At 31.9% G+C, this 26,505-nt stretch overlaps 5 protein-coding genes across 9 annotated transcripts; 4 read left to right on the forward strand and 1 right to left on the reverse strand.

Annotated features, from left to right (window-relative positions):
- The first annotated feature begins 1,025 nt into the window (after window positions 1-1,025).
- On the forward strand, window positions 1,026-1,594 carry LOC108856775 (monothiol glutaredoxin-S10). The gene has a single exon (XM_018630656.2). The coding sequence runs from the start codon at window positions 1,114-1,116 to the stop codon at window positions 1,420-1,422; it is 309 nt and encodes a 102-aa protein (XP_018486158.2). The 5' UTR covers window positions 1,026-1,113; the 3' UTR covers window positions 1,423-1,594.
- Window positions 1,595-5,899: 4,305 nt separating this feature from the next.
- Window positions 5,900-7,030, forward strand: LOC108858858 (F-box/WD-40 repeat-containing protein 1). The gene has a single exon (XM_018632719.2). It carries the CDS (start codon window positions 5,921-5,923, stop codon window positions 7,028-7,030), a length of 1,110 nt encoding a protein of 369 aa, XP_018488221.2. The 5' UTR covers window positions 5,900-5,920.
- Window positions 7,031-7,480: 450 nt separating this feature from the next.
- Window positions 7,481-8,788, forward strand: LOC108856640 (uncharacterized). The gene is made up of 3 exons (XM_018630488.2): window positions 7,481-7,780; window positions 7,874-8,001; window positions 8,336-8,788. The coding sequence occupies exons 1-3, from the start codon at window positions 7,630-7,632 to the stop codon at window positions 8,621-8,623; spliced, it is 567 nt and encodes a 188-aa protein (XP_018485990.1). The 5' UTR covers window positions 7,481-7,629; the 3' UTR covers window positions 8,624-8,788.
- A 2,162-nt stretch (window positions 8,789-10,950) lies between these two features.
- Window positions 10,951-15,678, forward strand: LOC108856639 (receptor-like protein kinase At3g21340). 5 transcript variants are annotated; one of them, XM_018630487.2, is made up of 13 exons: window positions 10,951-11,050; window positions 11,142-11,679; window positions 12,613-13,091; window positions 13,173-13,317; window positions 13,408-13,479; window positions 13,568-13,639; window positions 13,733-13,804; window positions 13,884-14,068; window positions 14,174-14,418; window positions 14,514-14,640; window positions 14,719-14,784; window positions 14,869-15,058; window positions 15,200-15,678. In XM_018630487.2, the coding sequence occupies exons 1-13, from the start codon at window positions 10,951-10,953 to the stop codon at window positions 15,606-15,608; spliced, it is 2,700 nt and encodes an 899-aa protein (XP_018485989.1). In that variant the 3' UTR covers window positions 15,609-15,678. The 5 variants fall into 5 exon arrangements, with proteins under 5 accessions (XP_018485989.1, XP_056867314.1, XP_056867313.1 ...); XM_057011334.1 differs by lacking the exon at window positions 10,951-11,050 and having other exon boundaries at window positions 11,151-11,679; window positions 12,613-12,909; window positions 13,033-13,091; window positions 14,195-14,418; XM_057011333.1 differs by lacking the exon at window positions 10,951-11,050 and having other exon boundaries at window positions 11,151-11,679; window positions 14,195-14,418.
- A 7,780-nt stretch (window positions 15,679-23,458) lies between these two features.
- On the reverse strand, window positions 23,459-25,014 carry LOC130512885 (transcription factor bHLH87-like). The gene is made up of 2 exons (XM_057011338.1): window positions 24,769-25,014; window positions 23,459-24,680 (listed from the first exon to the last, which is right to left on the reverse strand). Exon 2 carries the CDS (start codon window positions 24,662-24,664, stop codon window positions 23,678-23,680), a length of 987 nt encoding a protein of 328 aa, XP_056867318.1. The 5' UTR covers window positions 24,665-24,680; window positions 24,769-25,014; the 3' UTR covers window positions 23,459-23,677.
- Window positions 25,015-26,505: the final 1,491 nt, after the last annotated feature.

Below are 26,505 nucleotides of genomic sequence, written 5' to 3' on the forward strand. Positions count from 1 at the left end.
ATAATATATAACTTGCAACATTATTTTTTCGTCGCTAAATAGAATGTTGCTATTGACAACACGTGTTAGTTACATTGCCAAAATTTCAGATAAATCTTTTCATTGATGCTAATCTATTGTCAACAATACTTGTTTTGTTGCAATAACGGAAATTCGATTACAAATTTAATCTTATCAATGGTTCGGTCAAAATCAAAGGGAGATGATGAATTCCAATCTTATTTATTTACCGAGAGTGATTGTGGCATACTAAACCAATAGTTCCTACCTACTTGAGGAATTTGTAGAAGACGTGGTTATGCCTTAAGTACGACGGTCATGTCATGTCGCCACTTAAATTGCCGTACTCATCCTTATTATTGATATGGCTCCATTGATATCTCAAGAGCCACAACGAATTTTTGTGGCCCATCATATTATTGTTAAGAGTATGAACTGCTTTATTAAAGTTGAGTTAATTATTAATTAATCTTTCGAGCATAAAATCTTCGTGGATATGTAAAGCCAGCATGCAACTACAAAAGCTTGACATAACTGATATCGTGTATGGAGGGTGAACGCAAACTCTATTATATTAATCTACTTTGAATTTGGGTTTTCCTTTACCGACGTATTACATGTGGGTTTGCAGAAAGTTCATAGACATAGTATTACTAATTAGCTATGGATGAGTTCATTCTCGTGATACATGAATGACATGTAAAGCCCCCTGCGGCAAGAAAGTTATGATCGATGGGAATAAATACAAAGTTGACATTCTCTTAACACGTAATATTGATCCCCAAAGACTGGAATTTTTCTCTTCATACATCATCATGGTCACAACTTACACTATATGCATATCAATCTCTATACCTCACATATGTCAACTCTAGAGCATCAAATCGTCTGGTTCTCTTATCCACAATCCAAATTCCCAGAATTATTATTCTCCCTTTTAGTCTTGCCCCATCATTAATCAAAGGTACCTCTCTATGTTCACAAAAGACTACATGTGAGTAAGTGTATATATAGAGTTCCAAGACTCACTTCTCCAAAACAAACACATCAATACTTATCTCGAAGCAATACATAGAAAAAGACATACACAAGTAAAAGAGTATTATTATACATATGGATGTGGTAGCAACATTGGCGTCACAAAGAGCAGTGGTAATATTCAGCAAGAGTACTTGTTGTATGTCTCATGCAATCAAACGTCTGTTTTACGAGCAAGGAGTGAGTCCAGCAGTTGTGGAGATCGATCAGAACATGTACGGTAAAGATATTGAGTGGGCCTTGGCTCGTTTAGGTTGCAGTCCTACTGTTCCTGCTGTTTTTGTTGGAGGGAAATTTGTAGGAACCGCCAATACCGTCATGACTCTTCATCTCAATGGGTCATTGAAAAGGTTGCTCAAAGAAGCTGGAGCTTTGTGGCTATAGTACTTAATGGATGTATTCTGGAGTAATTTGCTTTGTGATCTTTTACTTTGACCTTTGAAAGTGTCTTCACTTTATGTACGTCTTATTAAAGCATATGTGAAGAACTACTTTGTATTGAGAATTATATTTCTCTATGTGGAAGTTGATCTAATGATTGACTATTATCCCTTTTGGACAGTAATATCTACTTCCAATTCTAAGAGTTTAATCTCTTTTTATTAGGTTAAAATGGTTATTAATCTTCTGCGCTTTAGTTTCATTTAATGGAAATTAATACGCTTAAGTAGAGTTTAAAAATGAATCCGTAAGAGTCAGAAAAGAAAACTGTACGAAAATAATTAATGGATGATAGTGAGATTCTAAAATTTTATTTAAAATAAAAAGTGTCATTATGAAAATATTCAATTTTACATTAAAGTTTATCTGTCAATTTTTTTTGTCAGCATGTTTATCTGTCAATTATTTAATTACACTAGATTTTGCTATTCGACAGTTTAGACTTTAGACATATATATAATTAAGTAATAAAACTATCCAAAACTCATATAGATTTGTCATTCTAGTGAAATATATTATAGATATTCTTTTGAACTGGTATAATACTTTTTTGAAGCTATCCAATGCCATTGATAGTTGAAAAGTGTTCCCTACTTTTTTGCTTGGTAATTAACTAAACGGATTATAATAATTTGCACTTATAATACATTAGGATTAATTAAATAACTCTTAAATAAAAACAAGAAGATAATACGTACGGGAAAAAAAGATAATACGTATGTACGAGAGAACTTGGTATTCTTAGATTTTTAACGAAAAGTAAGAAATAAATACATAACAGCCTAAAAATCTAGTGTAATTTATTTTGAGAGTTCTTCCACGCTCACTTCAATCTTTCCGGCGACACTTTTGAGCTACTACTTAACGTTTGCTCGTGAGGGTTTAGTTCATAGAAAGATACGCATGGTTTGGAGTAGTATATATCATGTCAAAAGTCTGAGAAGAATATATATAGTTTGGCATTGACATATAATCCTAATGTTTTGTTGACAACTCACGAGTACTCACATGCCCAAAAAGACTCAAGACAAATTTTTTAAGAACGTGTGATCCACATGTAGATTCGTGTACCAGATTTGCAAATGAGCCGAAAGGAAAACCCCATATCCTATAAAGACAATCATGCAGTAGTTCCTCTGGTAGAATTCGAATTCTCATGCAGAAAGGAGCATGTCTTTACCATTGATCCTCGATGTCCCGCACTAATTAATCCTAATTTTTTTTTTGTAACTAATTAATCCTAATTTTTTAACAAAGGTTTTTAATATTTGATGAGTCTAAAATAATATATAAACTGGCACCTTTCTAAGGGATTATTTAATTAGCCTTATGGTCCTATTGTCTATGGAATCTGATCTGTTTCTCGTCATTAGTTTTATAGACTATAAGAGTGGCGACGTGAATCGCTCTTCAGCATGGAAGTAATGGTCAAATGAGAATCAATGCAAAGTTGACATTCCCTTAACACGTATAACGTTGGAATTTTTCTCTCATCACAAGTTACCATATGCATATCGGTCTCTGTACTGGTCTATACTAGTATCTTACTCAGATTTGTCAACTCTCGAGCATCATATCATCATCACCTATCCATAATCCAACTTCCCGAATATAAGATTCTCCATATTTAGCGTTGCCCCATCATTAATCCAAGATGCCTGTACATGTTCATTTAGATTACATGTCGGTACGTGTATATATAGAGTTCCAAGACTCACCTCTCCAAAACAGACTATAAACACAAAATATCCAAGCAATAAAAAGAAAGAAAACATATACAGACTAAAAGAGTAATACTGTTACTAAAAAAATGGATGTTGTAGCAAGGTTAGCGTCACAAAGTGCAGTGGTAATATTCAGCAAGAGTACATGCTGCATGTCTCATGCAATTAAATGTCTGTTTTATGAGCAAGGCGTGAGCCCTGCGATTGGTATATATCTACAAAAAGCAACAAATGTTAGTTAGGAATTAATCAGTAATTATTATTTGTACTCTTTTGTTAATAAGAAAAAAAACAGTGTATCAATAATTCTGCCAGGAGATGGATGAGGGTGAGATATAAAAGCAAAATTATACAAAGTCCTTCGAGAGTTCTCGTGAGGAGGGAAAACCGGAAACAGGGGGGAGGGAATATGGCACATAAAAAAAAAAAAAATATATATATATATATATATTCTGCTATTAAGCTTTTTTTATCAACAGATAATCGAAGAAAAAAGTAAAACTACTGAAAACGATGCGGTAACTAAACTCATAATACAAAATCACAATAAAATAAAATTTTAGAAACAATAATACAAAGCGAAAAGACTAAACAATCTTTAAGAAAATAAACGTACGCATCAAATTTACATTTGATCTCTTTACTTCATTTAGTAAAATACATGTCATATGTAATACTACCAAAATATTGGTTGTTTCTAATTTTTGTTTTTGCATCTAAATACTGCATTTAGATGCATTCTTGTTTCGTTATGAGTTTGTAACAATATCTAGATACGTTTCTTAACAAAAGAATAATAAGACATGTATTTGTGTTAAATATATCATTCAGTAAATAGTTAAACCAAATAAATATTAGATTTTACTGACTTTGATGAGAAAAAAGATCTTAAACATGATTTTGCTATTTTTACGTAAAAAAATGATTTTCATAAAAATGAGATTTTGTAACTTTAACATGAGAACATTTTTTAAGGTTGTGATATAAAAATTAATTTTGTGGAACTAGTGGAAAGTTTATTAGGAAATGGTAGACAAAGACTAAATTTTACATTGTAATTTAATCGAGATTTTACAGTTTTGCCAGAAAATCAAAATTTTGTAATTTTGATGGAAATCATAACTTTCACGATTTGGTGTAAAACATGACTTCGTGATTTGGCGGTAAAATATAACTTTATGATTTTGATAGAGAAATTAGTTTTTGTTGTTTCTGCGATTTTGTGGTTTTAACGGAAATATGATTTTTCCAATTTTAACATGAAAATTTGATTTCAACTTTGGTGGAAAATGAGATTTTGCAATTTTGGGTATTGTGTAAAAACCAAGTGATCATGTATTTTGAAAAAAAAAGAAGAATAGATTTTATGGTTTTTGCGGAAAAGATTTTCATTTTAACAAAAAAATCTTTATCTTATTTTGATAATAAATATAATTTTATAATTTTAGTAAAAAAGAAGATTTTATGGTTTAAAAAAAAAACTTATTACGGTTTTTTGTTGTTGCAGAAAACACAGTTTTGAACTGTATTAGAAAACCACTAGTATTTAATTTTGTTTAAATTGTCATTTTTCAGCATATTGTAAATTATATAAACCAAATTAATTTTAATTATTATTACATTTCACCAAAGTAAGTTTAGACTCTTGTTAAAACTTATCATATGAGTTTGATTTTGCATCCAGCTTTTGCGTATAAATCTATTTCTTAATTTGCAAAATGAACAACAAACTACAACTGCATTTAGATGCTCTGCACGCATGGATGATGAAACAAAAGACCTTATATCTATGCTAATTTCGAGACCGTTGTGATAAGAAAAAAAAATCTAAGAAGCAATCTAACTATTGTTAATAAAGATATAATACAACTTCAATCTAAATTACATGTACAAAAAAATAATTTGTTATATTTATGTACTTACCTTTTCACCATTTCATTGGATAATCATAGTTTTCACTAATGGTATTTTCATGATTTATAAAAAGTAAAATAACAGAAAAGTTCTTAGACAATCATAAAAACAATTTAGATATTACTTATCATATTAATATGATCATCTTCTTATAAACAAATAAATATTTTTGCAATTAATTTTGAAAATTCTCACTAAAACATAAATCATAAATTTACTTTGCAAAGGGAATGATGTAAAAGAGTTAAACTAACCCATGAAAATCTGTAGTAATTTATATAAAAGATATGATAACATTTATTAATCCAAATATACATATTTTCAGATTCACATAACTTTTAAAGTTCTTAATTCTACACAAATCAATATCCTAATAACCCCCCCCCTCCTTAGACCCATTAGAAAGCAATTCACATAACATAATTTACCTTTGATTTTTGAGCAATACTAAATTGATCTTTGATTACTAGTTAAAGACAAAGTTAATAAATCCACAGTTCTAGGAAATTTACTTAACTTTTATAGGAATATATATGTCATATATTTTATTTAGTTAAAGTGGAAAATATATTTCAAATTTTGTCTTTATGTTACTAATTACTTTCATTGATTTATTTCATATATTTTAGTTCAGAGTAATTAGATAAGTTGAAAATGGTTGGTCCACGCCATCTTATTTCAAGGAAATTATTAGATCACTTTTGAAAATAATCTTTATAAAAAAAGAAGACATCATTTTTATTTAGAGACATTAATTTGTACATATATTCAAAAATATCAAGAAGCCATACATCTCTCTGGTGATGGATTCGAATGAGTGTTCATCCTTACCTCTCGAATTATGTGAGGAAATACTTTGTAGAGTTCCAACTAAATCTCTTATACGATTCAAGTTAACATGCAAACGATGGTTCGCTCTTTTCAATGACAAGAGATTCATCAACAAGCACTTGGCTCTCATCGAGGAGCACTTCATACGGATCAATAGTGATCGCAAGGTTACAATCATCAGTCCCATGACCAGAGCTTGTTCATCTTTTGCACTCCCATACGAGTTTCAAACTAAACCTGATATTTATACTATGATTCACTGTGATGGCTTGTTGTTATGCATCTTAGAGTCGTCTGCGATGGCAGTTTGGAACCCATGTTTGAATCAAGTTCGATGGATCAAACCAGAGAGTTCTTATTCCATTAACTGTTTCTACGGTGGTATCGGATACAACGGTCTATCTAGGGATGGTGGGTATAAAATCTTGAGGTTTGGGGGCAATGCTTCTTTTACAAACCAGTACACAAACACAATGGTTGATATCTACGAACTCAGATCTAACTCTTGGAAAAAATATGAAGTTTCTTTGGATTGGCACGTGGTTACACCTTGTAGAGGAGTGTCACTCATGGGAAACATGTATTGGATTGCTAAATGGAACCAATCTGGCTTTTTCATCCAAAGTTTTAACTTCTCTACCGAGACGTTTGAGCCCTTGGCCTCTCTTCCCTTTGACTATGATGCACATGATGATGTTGTCAACTTATCATCTTTCAGAGGAACTAATCTTTCTTTGTCACAACATAACAAAAAAACGGAGAAGATCGATGTATGGGTTACAAACATATCGTTCTTGATCATATCGTGGACCAAGTTCTTTAGTGTGACGAGACCTGACTGCCCAGTATTTCGTGCTGCCGATGATCTTGCTACTCAGGTGCATTTTATTGATAAGAATAATAGGGTTGCTGTATGTTGTGAGGAAGTAGCAGTGGATGAAAAGTACGCAAGTGTTAGTATCTATCTTTTTGGAGAGGGTGAGATAAATAAAGAAGAGATAGAGCTACATAAACGAGGTTTTAGCTGGCCTTATATCCCCGGCTATGCATATCTTCCAAGTCTTGTTCCGGTTCCAACATAGGAGCATAAACCGATTGAAGCTTTTGAAGTTGTTTCGTTATGTATGTTCTTATTAATAAATTAATAAAAAATTTATAAAATCAAGTAATTTGAAATATTATGCTAATTAGTCATATGATATTATCGTCTAGTGACATATATAGTAGAACAATTTAAGTTGAAGACAACTTTGTTCCCAACCTTGAGGTAAGACGTCATGGAGCTTCAAGATCAAGCGTACATGCAACGTTATGGGCTTTAATCCATACCGACCAAGCGACATGCATCAACAACACATTTTACTCCGGGCTGAAAACGTTATGGGCTTTTGATCCATACCGTTTTGGGCTTTAGAAAAACTATCAAACCCGTTTACCAAAAGAACAAAAACAAAGACTTTTGAGGTCCAGTGCGTGAGTTCGACTCCTTTCGACCGCAAATCAAAACAAGAAATTAAAAAAAAAAGCAAATGTTTTGTCTCCGTCTCTCAGATTAGGCGCGTGTAAACCCTTGAACGCGAACACGTTGCTTCCATCTGAACTAGTCCTCCTTAACATGAAGAACGCAACAGAAGCTGCTTCCCTGAGTATCCTCTGAAGAAGAGTTGGGTCTGGTCTTTCAATGGGTCAGCAACTGCGTCGAGCCGTTGGGAAAGTCAAAGAAGTTGAGAGATTTCCATCAAGGGTCGCCGCCGATCGGAGATCTCTTCCGAAGGAAGAGCTCACCACCGCCGGGAAATCACCGTCTACCGCCGCCGTCAATAGTGTTTCTGGTAAACTTTAAATTGATTATCTCAGCGTTTGGGTAATCGAAAGTTTTCACCTTTATTATGAAATATTGATTCAGTGGTGAATCTTGTGGGCAGATGAAGGTGGAAGAAGAAGGAGTGATGATAATGTTTTAGAAGAACGAGACCCAAAGTACGATACAATGTTGAATCAAATGGTGGGGAGAATAAAGGCTAAACCAGGTGGCAAAGCTGAGATGGGAGAGGTTAGTAGTGTCTGATTCCTACTAATTTATCTTATCTGGACAAAATCTATATTGATAGTTAATGTATTAGCCCTTAGTTTCACTGTTTTGGATTATGTGTGTAGTTGTTTTACTGAGAATGTTCTTGGAAAGCCTTTTGTGCTGTGTAGAAAAGTTCAGTCTTGTGAAGTTTTGTTGTCTTGTTAGCTGATTGATTTTTAGGTGAATAAAATTGAAAAAATGATGACGAGATGGTTCCTAATGTCTCTCCTATGCTCTAGAATGTTATATTGGACTGAAACAACGTAGAGTAGGTGTATATAAACAAAGTTGAGACTTTGTGATTTATATATAGGCATCGGTAGTGGAAACGTCGAAGAGGCCGCTGCCAAAGCTCCGGAACACAACTCCTGAATCAACAAGGTATGAGGAGAAACCGGTGCCTCAAGGAACGTTGAACGTGGCACAAGTCAGACACATCATGCTTCTCTATCAGGGAAAGGCTCAGGATCACAACGGTCCGATGAGTGTGGATGAGATAGCTAAAAACTACAGGATTGACGTCTCTCAGGTCCAGAAAATCACTCAGTTCCTGTCTTTGCCTCCAGAGGTTACTGATAAGCAGAAGAAACGATATGAATAAAGGTAAAAAAGACTCTGTTTGGTTCATTATAGAAAGTTTTGCGCGTCTGTGTGTAAACACTGAACCAGAGATGACAATGACTTTGATTTTTTTTTTTTTTAGCTTTTTCTGAGCAATAATGTAAAACAGCGTAGCTAAGAATACAAAGCTTTGTTTTTCAGTTAAGACATGATTCTTTGAAATTAGCAGTTAAGACATGATTTTTTGATACGGGAGAGTTTCCAGACGGTTTTAACCATACTAACTTGTGTCTTGTACCTAAAGTGAATCCTCCTTCAACGATGAAAGATTTCCGACCGATCTCATTAATGTAATGTGATTTGTAAGATTATTTAAAAATTCTCTTTTGGCGGCTCAAATCCATAATTCCAAGCATTAGTAACTGAGAATCAAGCAGCATATATACCGGGACGTCACATCTCCAACAACAATCTCCTTGCTAATGAAGCCTTTCACTCACTGAAGAGCCGGGATCGTTGTACTAAGAACTACATATGATCAAATCGAACGGAGTTTCTTAGAATATTTCCAAAAGTCACTTTGTAACTTCTTTTTTGTTTTCCAGAAGAAAACTTTTAAATTTTAAATTTTAAATTTTTATCAGTAAAACTTCAAAGATATAGTGTCACTTAGGCATAGACATAAAATCCGAAATCCGAAATCGGAACTGAACCCGAACCAAAAAACCCGAACTGTTATCCGACCCAAAATATAATATCCGAACGGGTCTTGTAGGGTGGTATAACAATATTCGAACCCAAAGTGTTATTAACTGAATCCAAATGGGTAACCCGAAAAATCCGAAAATGATAGTTAATATAAATATTTTTGATTTTTTTTCGTTTATGTCAAATTTCTGTTACTTATATACAAAATTATAATATTTTTTTCAATTTAATTATTGTAAATTATAAAAATGAATTATTTATTTGTACCTGAATATTTTTATATTAAAACTTGGAATTATATTTAGGAGTAATTACACATAGGATGCACGCGATCTATATATTTGGAAAATAATAATGACAAGATAGTTTATTTAGATGATAATAAATTATTAGTTTAGATTTACATGGCATATAGTTTTGATAATAGCAAAATATATGGCAAGTTAATAAATACATTTTTGATTTATATGGCAATGTAATTAATTAAAGCAAAATATAGGTTAAAGAGAATCACGTTTTGGATTTTTATAGATAATAAATATTATTTTTGATGTGTTATATTTAATTAGATAATATTTAATTAAAAAGAATGGTATAGAATGGTAACTATTGAGTAAAACTTAGAGTTAAATATAAAATATATTTATGTTTTAATAGATTAGATAGTTCACTAATCATCCTATATTTACTCTTTTCATGTTAACCCACTATAAATATTAATTAGACCTAGTTGTTGTTAATGCTAGATTAGACTTGATCACTCTCATTCACATCTTAAGCTATCTTATGTCAGGAAGTTATTTGTTAAAATGCTTGAAAGAACTTAGTATTGCTCTAGCTTTAATAACCAAGTGATAATTGATGAAATTATGTTTCAACTTTCAACAATGGAACTCTTGTCTGATGATAACCTAATTAATTACCAGGAAAAAACAAATAAAGGCAGATCAAATAATCATCGAATGAGGTCAAAGTCAACAAACATTTGAATCATAAGAAGGTTTTGTGTGTTGCATGCACGTCTCCTCTCTGGACCAGCGAAGCCAGTTCCTGTGTTTTTCTTTAATTATTATCCAAGGTTGTTGTAATTTCGGCGTTTTGGTATCATTTCGATCTTCCAGTCGATCTTTGCGTCTTTTAAAATGGTGTAAAATTACTTTTTTCCACGTTGTAGAGAATGTAGCATATTCTTTTCACTTGCAGAAGAACCAATTCAGTTTAATCGCTATTAACAAAATGAAAATATGAATTGCGATTTATTTGGTTGCTTTCTGGAACGAATATTATAGCAATACGTGAATGACAACAATAAAAAATGAAAGAAAAGTGAGTTTCTTGAATTATTTTTCAAAGCATGGATAAATTTTGTTAGAACACATACATAAGAATTACAACGTTAAAAATGAAGGATCAAGGGGAAATTGTTGATCGTCGAGTTATAATTTTTTTTATAGAATGAAAATCAATTCATACTTATTAGTTTAATTGTTTCGGCTGCAGACAGCTGACTCTGTCTTATTTGTTAATTCACAGGTTGACCTACAAAAACTACATCGTGCTTATTTGCTTTCAACTATTTCCATCACTACAAAGATATCCCAAAACCTTTCTGAAATTTATTTTTGTACATGTCTATCTCCTTTGCACCATAGGAGACTAATGGAGAAACAGCCTCAGGCACTTCGGTTATGTGCGTTAACGTTGATATGTATCACACTTTCTTCACTTTTACACCACGTTGAAGCTCAAAACCAAAAAGGTATCAACCTACATTTTTGTTGTCTTTAACCCATTTTCGTAGTAAACGCGGTTCTTATTTGTTTTGATACATTTGGCTCATGGGTTACTAGGATTCATCAGTTTGGATTGCGGGTTATCCCCAAACGAGCCTCCTTACAACGATCCTTCAACCGGATTAACATACTCAACTGACGATGGTTTTGTGCAAAGTGGCAAAACCGGAAAAATCCAAAAGGAGTTTGAGGCAATCTTCAGTAAACCGTCTTTAAAGCTTAGGTACTTTCCAGATGGTGTCCGAAACTGTTATACCGTGAATGTCACGGAAGGCACAAACTATCTGATTAAAGCCGTTTTCGTGTACGGTAACTACGATGGTCTCGCCAACGACCCGAGTTTTGATCTTTACCTTGGTCCGAATGTTTGGTCAACGGTTGATATGAATGGACGGACCAATGGTACTATCGAAGAGATCATCCACAGAACCATATCTAAGTCTCTGCAGGTCTGTCTAGTTAAGACGGGAACAAGTAATCCTTTTATTAATACCTTAGAGCTACGACCACTTAAGAACAATACTTACAATACTCAGAGCGGCTCGCTGAAGTATTTCTTCCGATATTATTTCAGCACGTCAGACCGCACCATAAGGTATCAGTCACGCCCTTTTTATTTAACCAAGTTCTGTTTTAGCTTCCGGTTCAGTTTAAGGTTTTTCGAGTTTTAGGAAAACATGTCAAAACTGTTGACTTGTTTTTGTTTAACCAATATTTTCAAACCCATCCGAACACTGCACCATATTGCTTTCTAGGTCACCGGTTCATTAGATCAACCGTGGTTGAACCGCAAGTCAATAAATTAATAAATTTTAATAATATATTAGTATAAGATTGTCAATCATCGAAGACATAAGATAATATAAAAATATGTTTTACTTTTTATCACAAAACATAATTGGGATATTTGACAAAAAAATCGAAAATTACTTGCCATGGAAAACAATTATTTGACAATTTTTAATGTCGAATTAGGACTTTGGAAAAAATTTAAGAAAATAAATAATTAAATAATAATAATTATAAAATTGATTTTTCAATCTTAAAAGATAAAAATAAACATAAAGTTAGAGTAAATTATCAATAACAAAAATTATATCAATATTTTTTAATTTTCTCTGTCACTATTTTCTCTAGTTTCTTTAAATGGCATAGTAAAGGTTGATGACGATTTTTGTGGTTTTCCTGAATTTTATCAAGAAACAGGTTTTTCATAAATCTGAACTGAGTTATATACGGTCATCGAGTTCACGGGTTTGACCGAGGGTCCGATCAGATATGAAAAGTTGCTTTTAGCTTTACTTGGCTTGGGATAGTTTCTGTTTTCTTAATTAAAATATAAAATTCAGTGTACATTAATACATAAATAATTAATTTTGGTTTATTCGGTTTGGTTAAATCACATCCGAGTTTGGTTTATTTTGCGTTCCATCTTACTATAAATTTCAATTTGGTTTGGTCCGTTTACTACGTCGACCAGCCGTGTTTTAAATGTTATTTTGATACACGGATTAATATTTTCTGCTAGGTATCCCAATGATGTCCATGATCGTAAATGGTATCCGTTCTTCGATTCAAAAGAGTGGACAGAAGTAACCACTGATCTCAATGTAAACGCGTCTAATGGTTATGAACCACCACAAATTGTCATGGCGTCAGCCTCAACGCCTATAAGTACCTTTTGGCCCTGGAACTTCACCTGGTCATTGCCGTCTTCCACAACCCAATTCTATGTATATTTACATTTTGCCGAGATTCAAACTCTAAAGCCCCTCGATACCCGAGAATTCAAAGTGACAATGAATGGGAAACTTGCCTATGAACGTTATAGTCCTAGAATGTTAGCCACTGAAACTATATTTTTCTCCCAACCACAACAATGTGAAGGAGGAAAATGCATTTTGGAGCTAACGAAGACGCCCAAGTCTACCCTGCCTCCTCTCATTAACGCCCTCGAGCTTTTCACTGTGATTGATTTCCCACAGTTGGAAACAAACCAAGATGATGGTATGTCTATATAATTTTTCCCTCTATACTAATCCTTCATTTTTGGTTGGTTATTGATACTAACAAGAATTTATTCTACAGTTGTTGCCATCAAGGGTATTCAAAACACTTATGGATTAACTAGAGTTACATGGAACGGAGATCCATGCGTCCCAAAACAGTTTTTGTGGGATGGTTTAAACTGCAACAGCTTAGATATTTCCACACCACCTATAATCACTTCCTTGTAAGATGAATCTTTAAATTATTGTTTTAGTAAAATGTCACATCTTTTGTCATCATTATACATGAAATGTGTTCATAATTATGTGCTTAGAAACCTATCCTCAAGTCAGTTAACCGGGATCATCGCTCCTGGCATTAATGATCTAATCCATTTACAGGAATTGTAAGTATCTTGATTTCGCATCTGATCACAATAAACTGCTTGTTCACCTTAATTATAACGTACTATGTATATTCAAATGCTTGATCAGGGACTTGTCCAATAACAATTTGACGGGGGGAGTACCAGAGTTTCTAGCTGGCATGAAATCACTCTTGGTCATGTGAGTCCCTTTGTGAAAATACAATTTCTACTGTCTCGTAGCTTCCTTCTTTACAAAACTGTTATGTTCCTAACTTTGTATCCATCCTAACAGAAATTTAAGTGGGAATAATCTTAATGGGACTGTTCCTCAAACCATTTTACAAAAGAAAGGACTAAAGTTAAAGTAATTATTTATCATACTGTTTATACAAAACCACTTGACATGTTCAATTATCGTAACTAACACTACTGGTAACCCGCAGTCTTGAAGGAAACTCAGATCTTATTTGTCTGGGTGGACTATGTGTAAACAAAACTGGACATGGTGGTTCCAAGAAACCGAATGTTGTAGTACCGGCTGTTGCATCGGTCGCGTTCCTGGTTGTTCTTGGATCTGCATTGGCTTTCTTTCTTGTTTTCAAAAAGAAAAAGAACGCAAACATTGAAGGTAAACACACAAAAAGCTTTAAGATTGACATTAAACATTACAATATAGATATATATTCATAAAACATATGTGAAAGTTCATTTAAGTGATGCATTGTGACATTAGGTCCATCATCATATACACAAGTATCGGATGATAGAACAACCAGATCTTCAGAACCGGCAATAATGACGAAAAACAAAAGATTTACTTACTCAGAGGTGGTAACAATGACAAATAACTTTGAAAGAGTCCTTGGTAAAGGAGGATTTGGAATGGTATATCATGGAACTGTAAGTGGTACTGAACAAGTAGCCGTTAAAATGCTCTCACACTCATCTTCTCAAGGGTATAAAGAATTCAAAGCAGAGGTACATTTTAGCAAAACTTTCACGAAAAAATGTAGAAAATATTAATATGCTTAAGGGATTCAAATTTTGATCGTATGGTTATTTTAATTGTTTAGGTGGAACTTCTCCTCAGAGTCCACCACAAAAATCTGGTTGGCCTCGTTGGATACTGTGATGAAGGTGAAAATTTGGCTCTCATCTATGAGTATATGGCTAACGGAGACCTAAGAGAACATATGTCAGGTAAGAATATTGAATATTTACAAAGATCATACTTTTTATGGGGTTTTCACATGTTTATATATATTGGTTCAAATGTAGGAAAACGAGGTGGATCTATTTTGAACTGGGAAACGAGACTAAAAATAGTTGTCGAATCTGCACAAGGTTTGATATCAGTTTGGATATGTAGTTATTTGTTTTCTTCTATTTATTTTCTTAAACTTCAGTGAAAAAAATCTTGTTGCATAGGGTTGGAATACTTGCATAATGGATGCAAACCACCAATGGTTCATAGGGATGTCAAAACCACAAATATATTGTTGAATGAACATTTTCAAGCCAAATTAGCTGATTTTGGGCTTTCCAGATCTTTTCCTATTGAAGGAGAAACTCATGTGTCAACAGTTGTTGCTGGAACTCCTGGTTACCTTGATCCAGAGTAAGTTTTAAGAGGTCTTTAATAAGTGATTTTTTAAGAATCAATATAAAGATCAATTCCCTGTGTGCATCATTTGCAACCTAATTAATGTATCCATTTTCTTCTCTTCTCTTCTAATGGTATAAATTAACTATTTTGCAGATATTATCGAACAAATTGGTTGAACGAGAAAAGCGATGTTTATAGCTTTGGAATTGTACTACTAGAGATCATCACAAATCAACCTGTGATAAATCAAAGTCGTGAAAAACCACATATAGCAGAATGGGTTGGATTAATGCTTACAAAAGGGGACATCAAAAACATCATGGATCCAAATCTCTATGGAGATTATGACTCTGGTTCTGTCTGGAGAGCAGTTGAATTAGCTATGTCGTGTCTGAATCCTTCTTCAGCTAGAAGACCAACCATGTCACAAGTAGTCATTGAAATAAATGAATGTTTAGCATATGAAAACTCAAGGGGAGGAACGAGTCATAACATGAACTCACAGAGTTCCATAGAAGTGAGCATGAACTTTGATATTGGAATTACCCCTGGACCTCGCTAAACTGCAAAAGCTATATATTTCGTTCTATGGAGTGAAATTTTCTTTATTTAAAATAAATATAAGCTCTGTAATGAATTTATGTCAATGGTGAATGAATTTCTATCATTGTTAAATGTTATTTATTGTAATCAAGTGAAACAGATTTTCCGAAGAATAACAAGTTGAGGAATATTTAAGGAGAATAAGGATGATTCAGAGTTATATCATATCTGTTGGTGATTGTGGACAACTGGATGCTGTTTTCTTTATTTATAAGCTAAGAAGTTGCCAAGTTGATAGTGTAATGAAATATTCAGCTTTCATCATCTAATGTGTATCCTCTGATTTGAGAAGATACTTTGCTCTTGATTTTATTTATATCTATCATATTAAAAGTGAAGTACAAATGAGAAATTACCCTGATTTCTTCTTATTATTTACAACAGAATGCCATTAGCATTAAACTCTGAGTTTTGATTAAATATTCATCTTGCATTCTCTCATTATCAAAGCCCAATACGTTTTCTTTTCAACATTTTTATGGGCTATATTATGCTGTCGACAAAAATATTATGGTTAAAAGGATTTATCTTCTGTATATCATATTAAAAATCGATCAACAATTAGTTGGGTAGCCTTATGTCTAACCATCAACCAGCTCCAATCTCTAACAATAATTTTTCAATTTGCGTATGATTTTTTTTTTAAAAAGACATTGTAACAAGTGTTTTCAAATATACACATCTATCTTATTAAAATAGAAGTACCTTTTGAAAATGTTTGGAAACAATAATAATAGTAAAAAAAAAATAGTGTTGTTTGGAAACATAGATAACACTATATTAAAGAACAAATAATAGACTTATCTTAAATCATAAATTATTATAACCCAAAGTACAATTAATATTTATTCTTGGGGTTCAGATGATTGTTATTAATTTGTTAAAAAAAATTATTAGAATTATTTATAGTTTTATTCTAAGGGGGTTTTTAATAAATAAAGAACATAATATAATCTATATAATATATATTTCGTATTGTTATTTTCTGTTTTTGTATATTTTAAATATCTTTCCCAAAATTTCTTGATATATAATTTAATAAATACAGTATAACTATATAGTGATCCACCTATTAAGTGTATTTAAGAATGATATATTATTATGAAGTTACAAAGTTATTAAATTACAAAAAGTATATATATTTGTAAAATTCTTACTACAATGTTTACGGTTCACAATATTTTATAGACGTCCCTATTACACGACACAGTAATGAAATACATAGTTTAAACAATAAATAAAAGTAGTAAAACTGAAACCGTAAAATTTTAACTTTCTAAAATTTGTATATACTGTAAAACATGCATCCGCACAGTTGTGCGGGTCAAGATTTTGTTTGGCAACATGAATATCTATATTATTAAAGTTGAACTACACAATTAAATTGTTTTGAAACAAGGATAATAGAATAAATGAGATATGTTTGGAAACATGGATAGTAGAGATGTATACTTTTTTTATTTACACATTTAGCCATTGTATTTTCAATAAATTAATAACAAATGAGAATTGTTTAAAAACATGAATAACATATTTATTATTTCGCACAGTTGTGCGGGTCAAGATTTTGTTTGGCAACATGAATATCTATATTATTAAATGTTGAACTACACAATTAAATTGTTTTGAAACAAGGATAATAGAATAAATGAGATATGTTTGGAAACATGGATAGTAGAGATGTATACTTTTTTTTATTTACACATTTAGCCATTGTATTTTCAATAAATTAATAACAAATGAGAATTGTTTAAAAACATGAATAACATATTTATTATTTCGCACAGTTGTGCGGGTCAAGATTTTGTTTGGCAACATGAATATCTATATTATTAAAGTTGAACTATACAATTAAATTGTTTTGAAACAAGGATAATAAAATAAATGAGATATGTTTGGAAACATGGATAGTAGAGATGTATACTTTTTTTTTATTTACACATTTAGCCATTGTATTTTCAATAAATTAATAACAAATGAGAATTGTTTAAAAACATGAATAACATATTTATTATTTCTTTTTATTTAAATATTTAGCCATTGTTTTTATAATAAATTAAACAAATTGTTTTCTATATTTCTTTTTATTTATAATTCTGTCACTATATTTATAATTCTTTTTATTTACAATTTTTTATGGTGAAAATATAAACACAAACTGAAATATAAATAGTATATTATATAAAACATTTTTATAAACAGTATTATTACCTTATTTAGTTTAGTCAAATATAAAAAATCAAGAGTTCAATTTTCAAAAAAAAATCATAAAATTAATAATAATTCAGAGAAAACTAATGCAAAAAATTAAAATTTTGAAATATGGATAAAAGTATGTCATGAAGATAATATATATGATTATTTACAAGATGGTACATATAAAATACTTTTAATTATATGATTATTTATATGATAGACCAATACAATTAATTATATGATGGCATATCATAAGGCTGCGCGTTCAGGTATCCAATCTGATTCGTTTTGGATCTGTTTGGATTTCGGGTTTCCGGGGTCAAAGATTTCAACCCATTCATATATTTCTAAATTTCAGTTCGAATTATGACTAGGGATGGCGTTCAGGTATCCATTCAGATTCATTTCAGTTCTGTTTGGGTTTTGGGTTTCCGGGGTCAAATATTTCAGTCCCATTCAGATATTTCTAAACTTCAGTCCGAATAAAATTCGGATCTTTGCGGGTTAAGTTCGGATTCGGATAATCCATTTAAATTATTTTTTTAAATTCATTATATATTGTGAATTTCTTAAAATCTATAAATAAAATAATATATTGTATATAAATTTGAATAACATATGTCAGAATACCTAAACTAAACATATAAATTGGTTTGGTTTAAATTTTGGATCAAAAATCAATTATTTTTGGTGTCTTGAATGTACTTCCATTATGTTAGATATTTATATTTGACTATTTTTATATATTTTCAAGTATTTAAACCAATCAAAAAGTAACATATAGTTTGTATGTTTTTATATACATTAAAACAAAAAATATTTAATATATAAGTATATAAATCTTTTTTGGATACATTTTGATATTCAAAATACTTTGGTTCGAATTGGTTATGGTTTCAGTTGTTTAAATATCAAAATTTTAAATAATTTGGATATTTAATCAATTTTGGTTCGGGTTTGGTATTACTATTTCAGATCATGATCGGTTTGGTTCTTCATATTTGAATTTTTTATCCAACTTTAATATTGACATAAAAAGTAAATAGAAATATATTTTTGAAATATACACCCGCACGGGCGTGCGGGTCAAAATCTAGTTATTTTTTATTATTATGGTCTTAGAACTACAAATAATAAATGTACATGCGTATCATGAGGATTTTCTCTTGGAATTCTAATGATTAGTAGGACCAAAATCTCAGATTTATTAAGATACTAGTGGTTGGCCCGCCCTACGGGCGGGGTGTATAATTTTATAAAATATTTTTATGAAGTTTTTTTAAAAAATATTTTAAGCTGAAAAATATTTCAAAATTTTATGAATTTTTTTAATACATTCTAAATTTTTGATCAAAATACGTTCTAAATATAAAACAATATTATAAACTAACAAATTATAAACATAATATAATATTTGTTTGTTGTAGTTCATAAGTATTTTTTCAATGATATTTTGATTAAACTTTAGTATTTTAGTGATTATGATTTGTTAATAGTATAGCTTTTATAGAACTCTATTTAAAAAAATATATATTTTTTGGAAATTTTCTCATGTTTCTTTAAATATTTTTATGAATTAATATTCCAGAAACTAATAAAATATGATACTTCTAGCTATTTTTACTCTGGTTACGTACCATTTCAGATCAAATAATTTGGTCAAAAAAGCTAAAGTGTACCAAACTGTAACTAAACAAAGAAAAAACATAAATGTAATGTAAACATTAATCATCTGATCAATAAGATAAATCAAACCGCATATAAATGTTCACTGGAATTCGTTTTTCTTTTCATCTGAATTAATAACTCTGATCTCCAAATTTTTTAGATGTTGGTTGTATTGAATGAAAACCTGTAATTCACATCTCATCAAACATTCCTTTTCTCAGTTTTTCATTATTATAACGACGTTAACATTGTTAAACATATATAAATTACATAATTAAATAGAATAAAATGATCAGAGATTATATAACATTTATATTACAAACCCCAAAAAGACACCACAAAGTATGATTTATTTAATAATCTCTGTACTCCAAATATAAATCTCATTTCTGTAATTTCAGGAGCACCATATTAAACACTTTTGAATATGAAAACAAAATTTTCAATTAAAATGACATAACTTGGCAATATAGCAGTGTAGGAAGGAAACAATTATTCAAACTAAAATACATAGACCAATAATTTCAAAGATTGAAAAAGTCCGACCTGGATTTCTCAACAATCCTCGGGAAAAGAGATTAACATTCCTCATTGGATTTCTCACAATGACGAGAAGAAATGTTAATTTCTCCGAACTCAAATACCAATGATCTTTACTTAGAAAATCAGCATAAAATAATCACCATTGCAGAGGAAAAGTTGGTTTCATTTTTGAGGTTAGAATAGATCAAAACCTTCAATATTTTCTTTGTTCTTCTCTGCTATGACTCCCAACCTGAGCTAAGAACCAAACTCTGGTTTTGACTTATCTGACAGTCTGTGTTCACATACATATATGCCGTGGATGAGCTGCACATATCATAGTGAGTTGCACAATAAGATTTTTTAGGGATGTTTGTTATGCTTAAAAGTTAGAAAACAGAGAAATATAGAATCACTCACTGATTCGACTTGGGGTCTTTGATTTGTAACGTTAACGCTTGTCACCGCATATCTATAGAAAACATTGTCATGTAAGGGAGCTTGTGAAAAGCTTTCAGGGATTTTTGAAAGGTTAAAGTTAAAAAGACACTCACTATTGTTATATCGTCTAGAAATAATGGTAAAACTTCTTGACGGTAATGTTCTTTTTTGTTCCTGCTCGTAGGTAGAATCATTAAGTATCATGTAGAAAAAAACATAGGCCATAAAGAAATTTAATAGTTCAAATTCAAAAGAAACCTCTTACTTCATCAGCTGGTTTGGTTGTTTTCATAGTTTTCAGTTTTCACCATGAAATTTTTATAAGCATCATTCATAAGCTTTGCATTTTTGCACAAAGTTTTAACACTTTTGAATCAGACCATGTGACAAAAGCTGAATGTGAATCTCAGATGAGGATCAAGAGAATAGTTGTGGAAAGTTGAAAGCTTTACCTCTGTTTCTCCTTGAAGATCTCCAACACGTACCCAATCTCCTGCTTTGACTCAAAGAAATCTGCTTTGGGATTGAGATATTGACCCTCTTAGCCGCCATAAGTGCCGTTTCTTTCTGCTTTGCTAGATTTATGAGACAATTGTGGAATTGGAGAAACGTTACGATGGTGATTGCTCGGCATTGGAGAACGTTACAATGGAAGTTAGTGAGAGTTAGGAAAGCCATTGTTGGGCTTAGCTAAGATTTCAATGAGCAACAAATGAATTGCAGAGCCCACATTGCCTTTTTAAAGAATCAAACAACGCTCTTTTGTGTGATGATGTTCGGGTTCTTCACGTGCTGATGCTTGGTAGAGATGGTTTAGGCTATAATATATCCAAACGGTGCATGTCCTCATCGTCTCTAAACACTAATTTATAGGTTAAGCCTGAAGCTGTTACAGATGTTGTTCGTGATTCTTAATAAATGAGATGGAGTGGGAGGAAAGAAGGGGTTGAGTTTAATGATATTAAAGCAAGAGTTTAAGACAGGAAAAACGTTACAGGAAAGCTTCACGGCCAGAATGGCTTAGTTGATCAAAAAAAGAAGAAACAAAAGCGATAGATGCAGGAGCTGACACATGGCGCAAAAAAAAACATGCTACGCTGAGGTGGCGTAAGGAGAAGAGTTTCATGTCTATTTTATTAATATAGATATAGAGGGTAATTGAGGTTATGTTAACCTTTCCCAAAATAGGTTGCTTCCAAGAACATCTTTGTCTAAAACGTTAAATGGAAACAAACAAACACCATAACCGATCAGTTAGAAAGTCAACAAGTATGATCATTCTTCGTATCTCCCCAGCTTGCAAACCTCCATCGAATCCTGATTTTTCTTTTGATTATTATTTAGTTCAAACATTATACAACATGATTGTTTTCTTAGAGTTTTAAGTTTGTTTGGAGTCAACTTGAATATAAGATCTTATTATATTATACAAATGATTATATTTTATCTACCAAATCATGTAATTTAGATATTTACTTCTAATGTTTGTCGCTTTATATTTAAACCTTGGGAAATTGGATGGTATAACATCAAAAAAAAACCAAAATTCATTCACTAACCAAAATAATACCCTCTCACCTCTTTTCTCTTTCTATCTCTCTCTACTTTTTCATAACAAATTACCAAACCTAGCCGGTTGTATCTTTCGGGTTGTTTCATTGCTTGATGACCTCTAACTTAAAAATGATAGTTACATATTTACATTGCATACTGTATTGACTTAATAATCGTTACCCGATGGATTTTAATTTCATCCCATAGCCAAGTTGCAATAGGCCTTCACCACGAGACTCCTCCAAATTTATAGCTTGTTGTAGTTTGATTAGACGGTTTGTGTTTTCTTTTCTTACTTTCTTTCATATACAATGTGGGTTTGAACCAACCCAAATAGTGATACAATAACGAGACTGACACAAACCAGTTGCTGTCATGATTCTAGTTGTTGATGTTTACGTATACATCACTTTTGTTAACAATGGGTCTAACACTTTATTGTGAGTTATAAACACATGCAGAGAACTTGGTTTCATTTTTAATAAAAAGAAAATCACATCCATCACAAGAACAACATAAAATACTATTAAACGAAGAAGATGGTGTTTAGGGAGATATTAGGGGGGAAATAAGACAAAGACCAAAGACAAAAAAGAAGAATAAAAAGAGAGGAATGTTGAGAGTTGCATGTGGTGAGCATTTTAGGATGTTTGAGTCGGGTGGAGTTATATTCTCAAGGCGCACGCCTTCAACATTGTTAACTCTTTGCTAATCTCCAAAGAATGTTTTGAACTAAACACTTATGTCAAAATTAGGTTCGTAATAAATTTCTTCCACTAACACTTCAGTAATCAGCATATACCTGCAAATATACATACTGACTTTTGGTTATTAGTGTTATCTTGAAAAAAGCAGATCTGAAACCAAAAAGATATTCCCTTTGTTTCATATTAGTTGATATTTTACATCAATGCATGTATATTAAAAAATCTATCTTTTTAAAACATAACATTAAAATAAGATTTAAGTAAAATTTCTCTAATTATATATATAAATATTAAAAATATATTAGTTATACAGATTTTGGTAAAGATAAAATAATCTAGATATGTGAAAACATTATTTATTATAAAACAACAAAAATCACTTTAAATATCATATATATTGAAACGGAGGAAGTAGTATACAATATACACAGATTCAATAACCTTGCAGTATATAGACATTTCGTATTATATAAATTAAGTTCCAGAGACCGATCGTTTATTGAATACTGTACAAAAAAAGGAGGATGAATATTTAATTTATTATATTCAAAAAGAGTTCTCATAGAAAAGCTAAAACTTTTTAACGAAACTAAAAATAGAGAGCCTCAAGAGACAGAGGCACTTTCTAAACACTTTTGCTAATAATCATCTTTTCATAATTGCAATTATCTGACGCTTTCTTTTGATTTCTCTAATAAAATAACAAAGGGTGAAAATGTTGCAAAGATAAGTAAATTATCCTCTTTTGGGCTCTGTTTTTCAAAATTTCAACCCTCGAAATTCCATAGATATTACAAAAGAGTGGTTAAATTTTTTGTTTAAAAAGAAATGCAAAAAAAACAAAGACTGGAAAGTAGAAACAATACTGCCCACACACCACTCTAAACATAGAAGTGTCTTTCTTGAGAACTGCTATAACAATCAAGAAGCTATGATTATGTCAATGATGATGGATCTGATTAGGGTTTTGAAAGGGAAGAAAAGATGGGTGGAATAACGGAAACGAAGAAGGAGAGGAAAAGGAGAGATTGGTTGGGTCAAGCTTGGGTCTCAAGTTTTCTAAAGCCTTGACTTGCGCTCTAAGGAACTTGAGATAGTTAGCAGCTTCATCAAGCATCGAAGCAGTGTCCATCTTAGTCCCACCTGGAACCAAAGTCTGTAAAACCCTAATCTTCTCGCTTATCCTCTCTCTCCTCTGCCTTGCTGCTGCCGTTTGAGGTTCCGTCGATATCTTCACGTTCTTCCTCTTAGGTTTCTCAACAATCTCCAACCCTAAATTCACCGGTCTAAACGCAGCCGCTGTGTATATCATCTCTTTCATCTGCGCAATGGCCTCTGCATCTGTCTCCACATTTTCAGACAAAGAAGTTGAATGTTGTCGGAAACTGATGTTTGAAGAACCACCGCCTATGTCTTTCTCTGTTCTTGGCTTCTTCGATTTAGATTGATTCTCATCGTATATGAGCTTGAAGTTTCCTTTCTCGGAATCTTCTTGAGGAGGATGAACAAGACGGAAGTGACTTCGTGTCTCGTCTCTGTTTCCTCTGTTTCTCTTCAAAGACTTAGGCTTTGTTGTTGTTGTTGTTGCTGTCTCTGTAGTGATCTCTCTGTTCTCAGACTCTGCAGATGAGACTCCACCAAAGCTCCAAAGAGTCTGACAATCTGAGAAAAGCATAGAGATTCCTTCTTCGTCTTCCGTCGATGTGTTGTTGCTGTTCGTCGTCGTCGCTGATAACAAACAATCCAGTGACGATGGATCTATCGAAGCAGGTCTGTTTCCAACATCAGTGACTCCAAGATCAGACATGAAACAGCTGCTAAGATCATTTCCTCCCCAGATCAAATCTGATCCTTGATGCTCCTTGATTTTGCTCTCTCGGGTCATTCCATATATAGCTTGTGCGTAAACCGATTCTAACCCTTCCATTAGATCAAACACAGCTCTGAGAAAACAAAGAAAACCAGTGTGAGAAACAGAGCAAGTCTTGCAACACAGAAATGAAATCTTGTTGAGACTGATCTTAAACCAACCTTCTTGTTTTGGAGGTTGGACATGAAAAGGTAAGATGGGAAGAAGAGAACAAGAATATGAAACGGGGGAAAGAAACAGAAAGAAGAACTGCTTAGAAAGGAAAGAAAATGAAACAGTCTGTAACCGAATTTATTTTCCTTGTTGTAGAAAGCTATGTTTCTGTTTCTGTCCTATAATGAGCTCTGCTAAGAGTTATAGATGTTTTGCGATAAAGAAAGAACTTGAAAGCCTATAGACATCTATGCATACCCAGATTTGTTATTCTGCACGCATATATAGAGTAGGAAGTATTTGATCGCTTACCTAAAGATTATTTTTCATTTACTCTGAGAGTCTGAGGTATCTTTCGCCAAACTTTTAATGTGAGAGTTATATATTAAGTCCATTTATGACCCTATTTATTTCACTATGAGCATTTTCAGTATACAAAATAAAGTTATGTTTTTATTTTAATATAATTTTAGTTTAGAGTAGAAAAGATATTGATAATTAGAAATAGAGTAATGAATATACTTACTCTATTTTTAAAGGATAAGAGCATCTTCAACCCACTCCATAAATAGAGTAATGCTTTTATTTTTTAGTCATCACTCTATTTTCTACTCTATTTCCAATTTCATTCTCAATTTTGGAGTAAAATATGGAGTGGGGTTGGAAATACCCTAAATAACTTCTACTTTATTGTGTACTAAAAAAGAAATAAGTTGGAGAAATTTTTACTTCAAATGGAGTTTAGAGTGAAAAAAAGACATTTGGTTAGAAAATTCTTAAAAATAAAAATTTGGGAGTTATTATTGCTTCTCTTGTTTTGCTATCTTGAGTTAATTTGTACAACGCAAAATGATGATAATGCTTTCAAAATGTACACTGTTTTTTTGCCAAAGGGTTTTCAGAAATGTAGACATTTTAGTAAAAAAAATATATACAAAAATAGACATAAAATAATAGGAAAATTTTTAGTTAGGCTTTTTCGATTTTAAAAGGAACAAATTTACCTTGCTTGGCTTCCTTGCAACCTAACTGTTCAAATCGATCAGCGTGTTGTCCAGTCGGAGGTTACATAGTAGTTCCAAAAATATTAGACTCCAAAACTGAAATTTATAGTCAAATAAGATATTAGTTTATACTACAAATCAATAAGCTACATATGAAAAAAAAACTAAGTTACATGTTCTCGGTAATGTCTTGAATTCTATCATAACCAAATGTGTATGTTCAATACTTTCTTTTTCTTTTAAAGTGTGAAATTTATTAATCAACAAAAATACTTATAAATGTCTAGTAAAATTTAAATTTTCAAAACCAGCAGAAGTTAGTTTATCCACCAAATTAATTACAGTGTCCTAGTGAGGTCGTTGATTTACACGAATACGGAATTTCAAGTCACCACCGAATTTAAACTTTATTCCTCTCCCGACCAGATTTATTAGTTACCTAATCCATGTACTTTTTTTTTTTGTCGGGTTTATTATGCTATTAGAAACAACGAGAAACATTACATAGATGATATTACAGCTGACCATTCTACCTGCCTTATAAAAATCCATATCTGACTGCATCACCCTGAGCCGTCCTATGAGATTCATTCCTGACGGTATTCTTTGCGCCATGCTAAAGATCCCTTGTAAGACTTGTCTCTAATATTCTGCATAATTCGCCTTCTCCGGGAATTGAAACCCAGACCTCCTGGTGTAGAAATTGCGTCACCTGGGATTCGAACCCCAGACTTGGGTGTA

Source organism: Raphanus sativus, chromosome 5, assembly GCF_000801105.2.
Source record: "Raphanus sativus cultivar WK10039 chromosome 5, ASM80110v3, whole genome shotgun sequence".
Classification (NCBI taxonomy): Eukaryota; Viridiplantae; Streptophyta; class Magnoliopsida; order Brassicales; family Brassicaceae; genus Raphanus; species Raphanus sativus.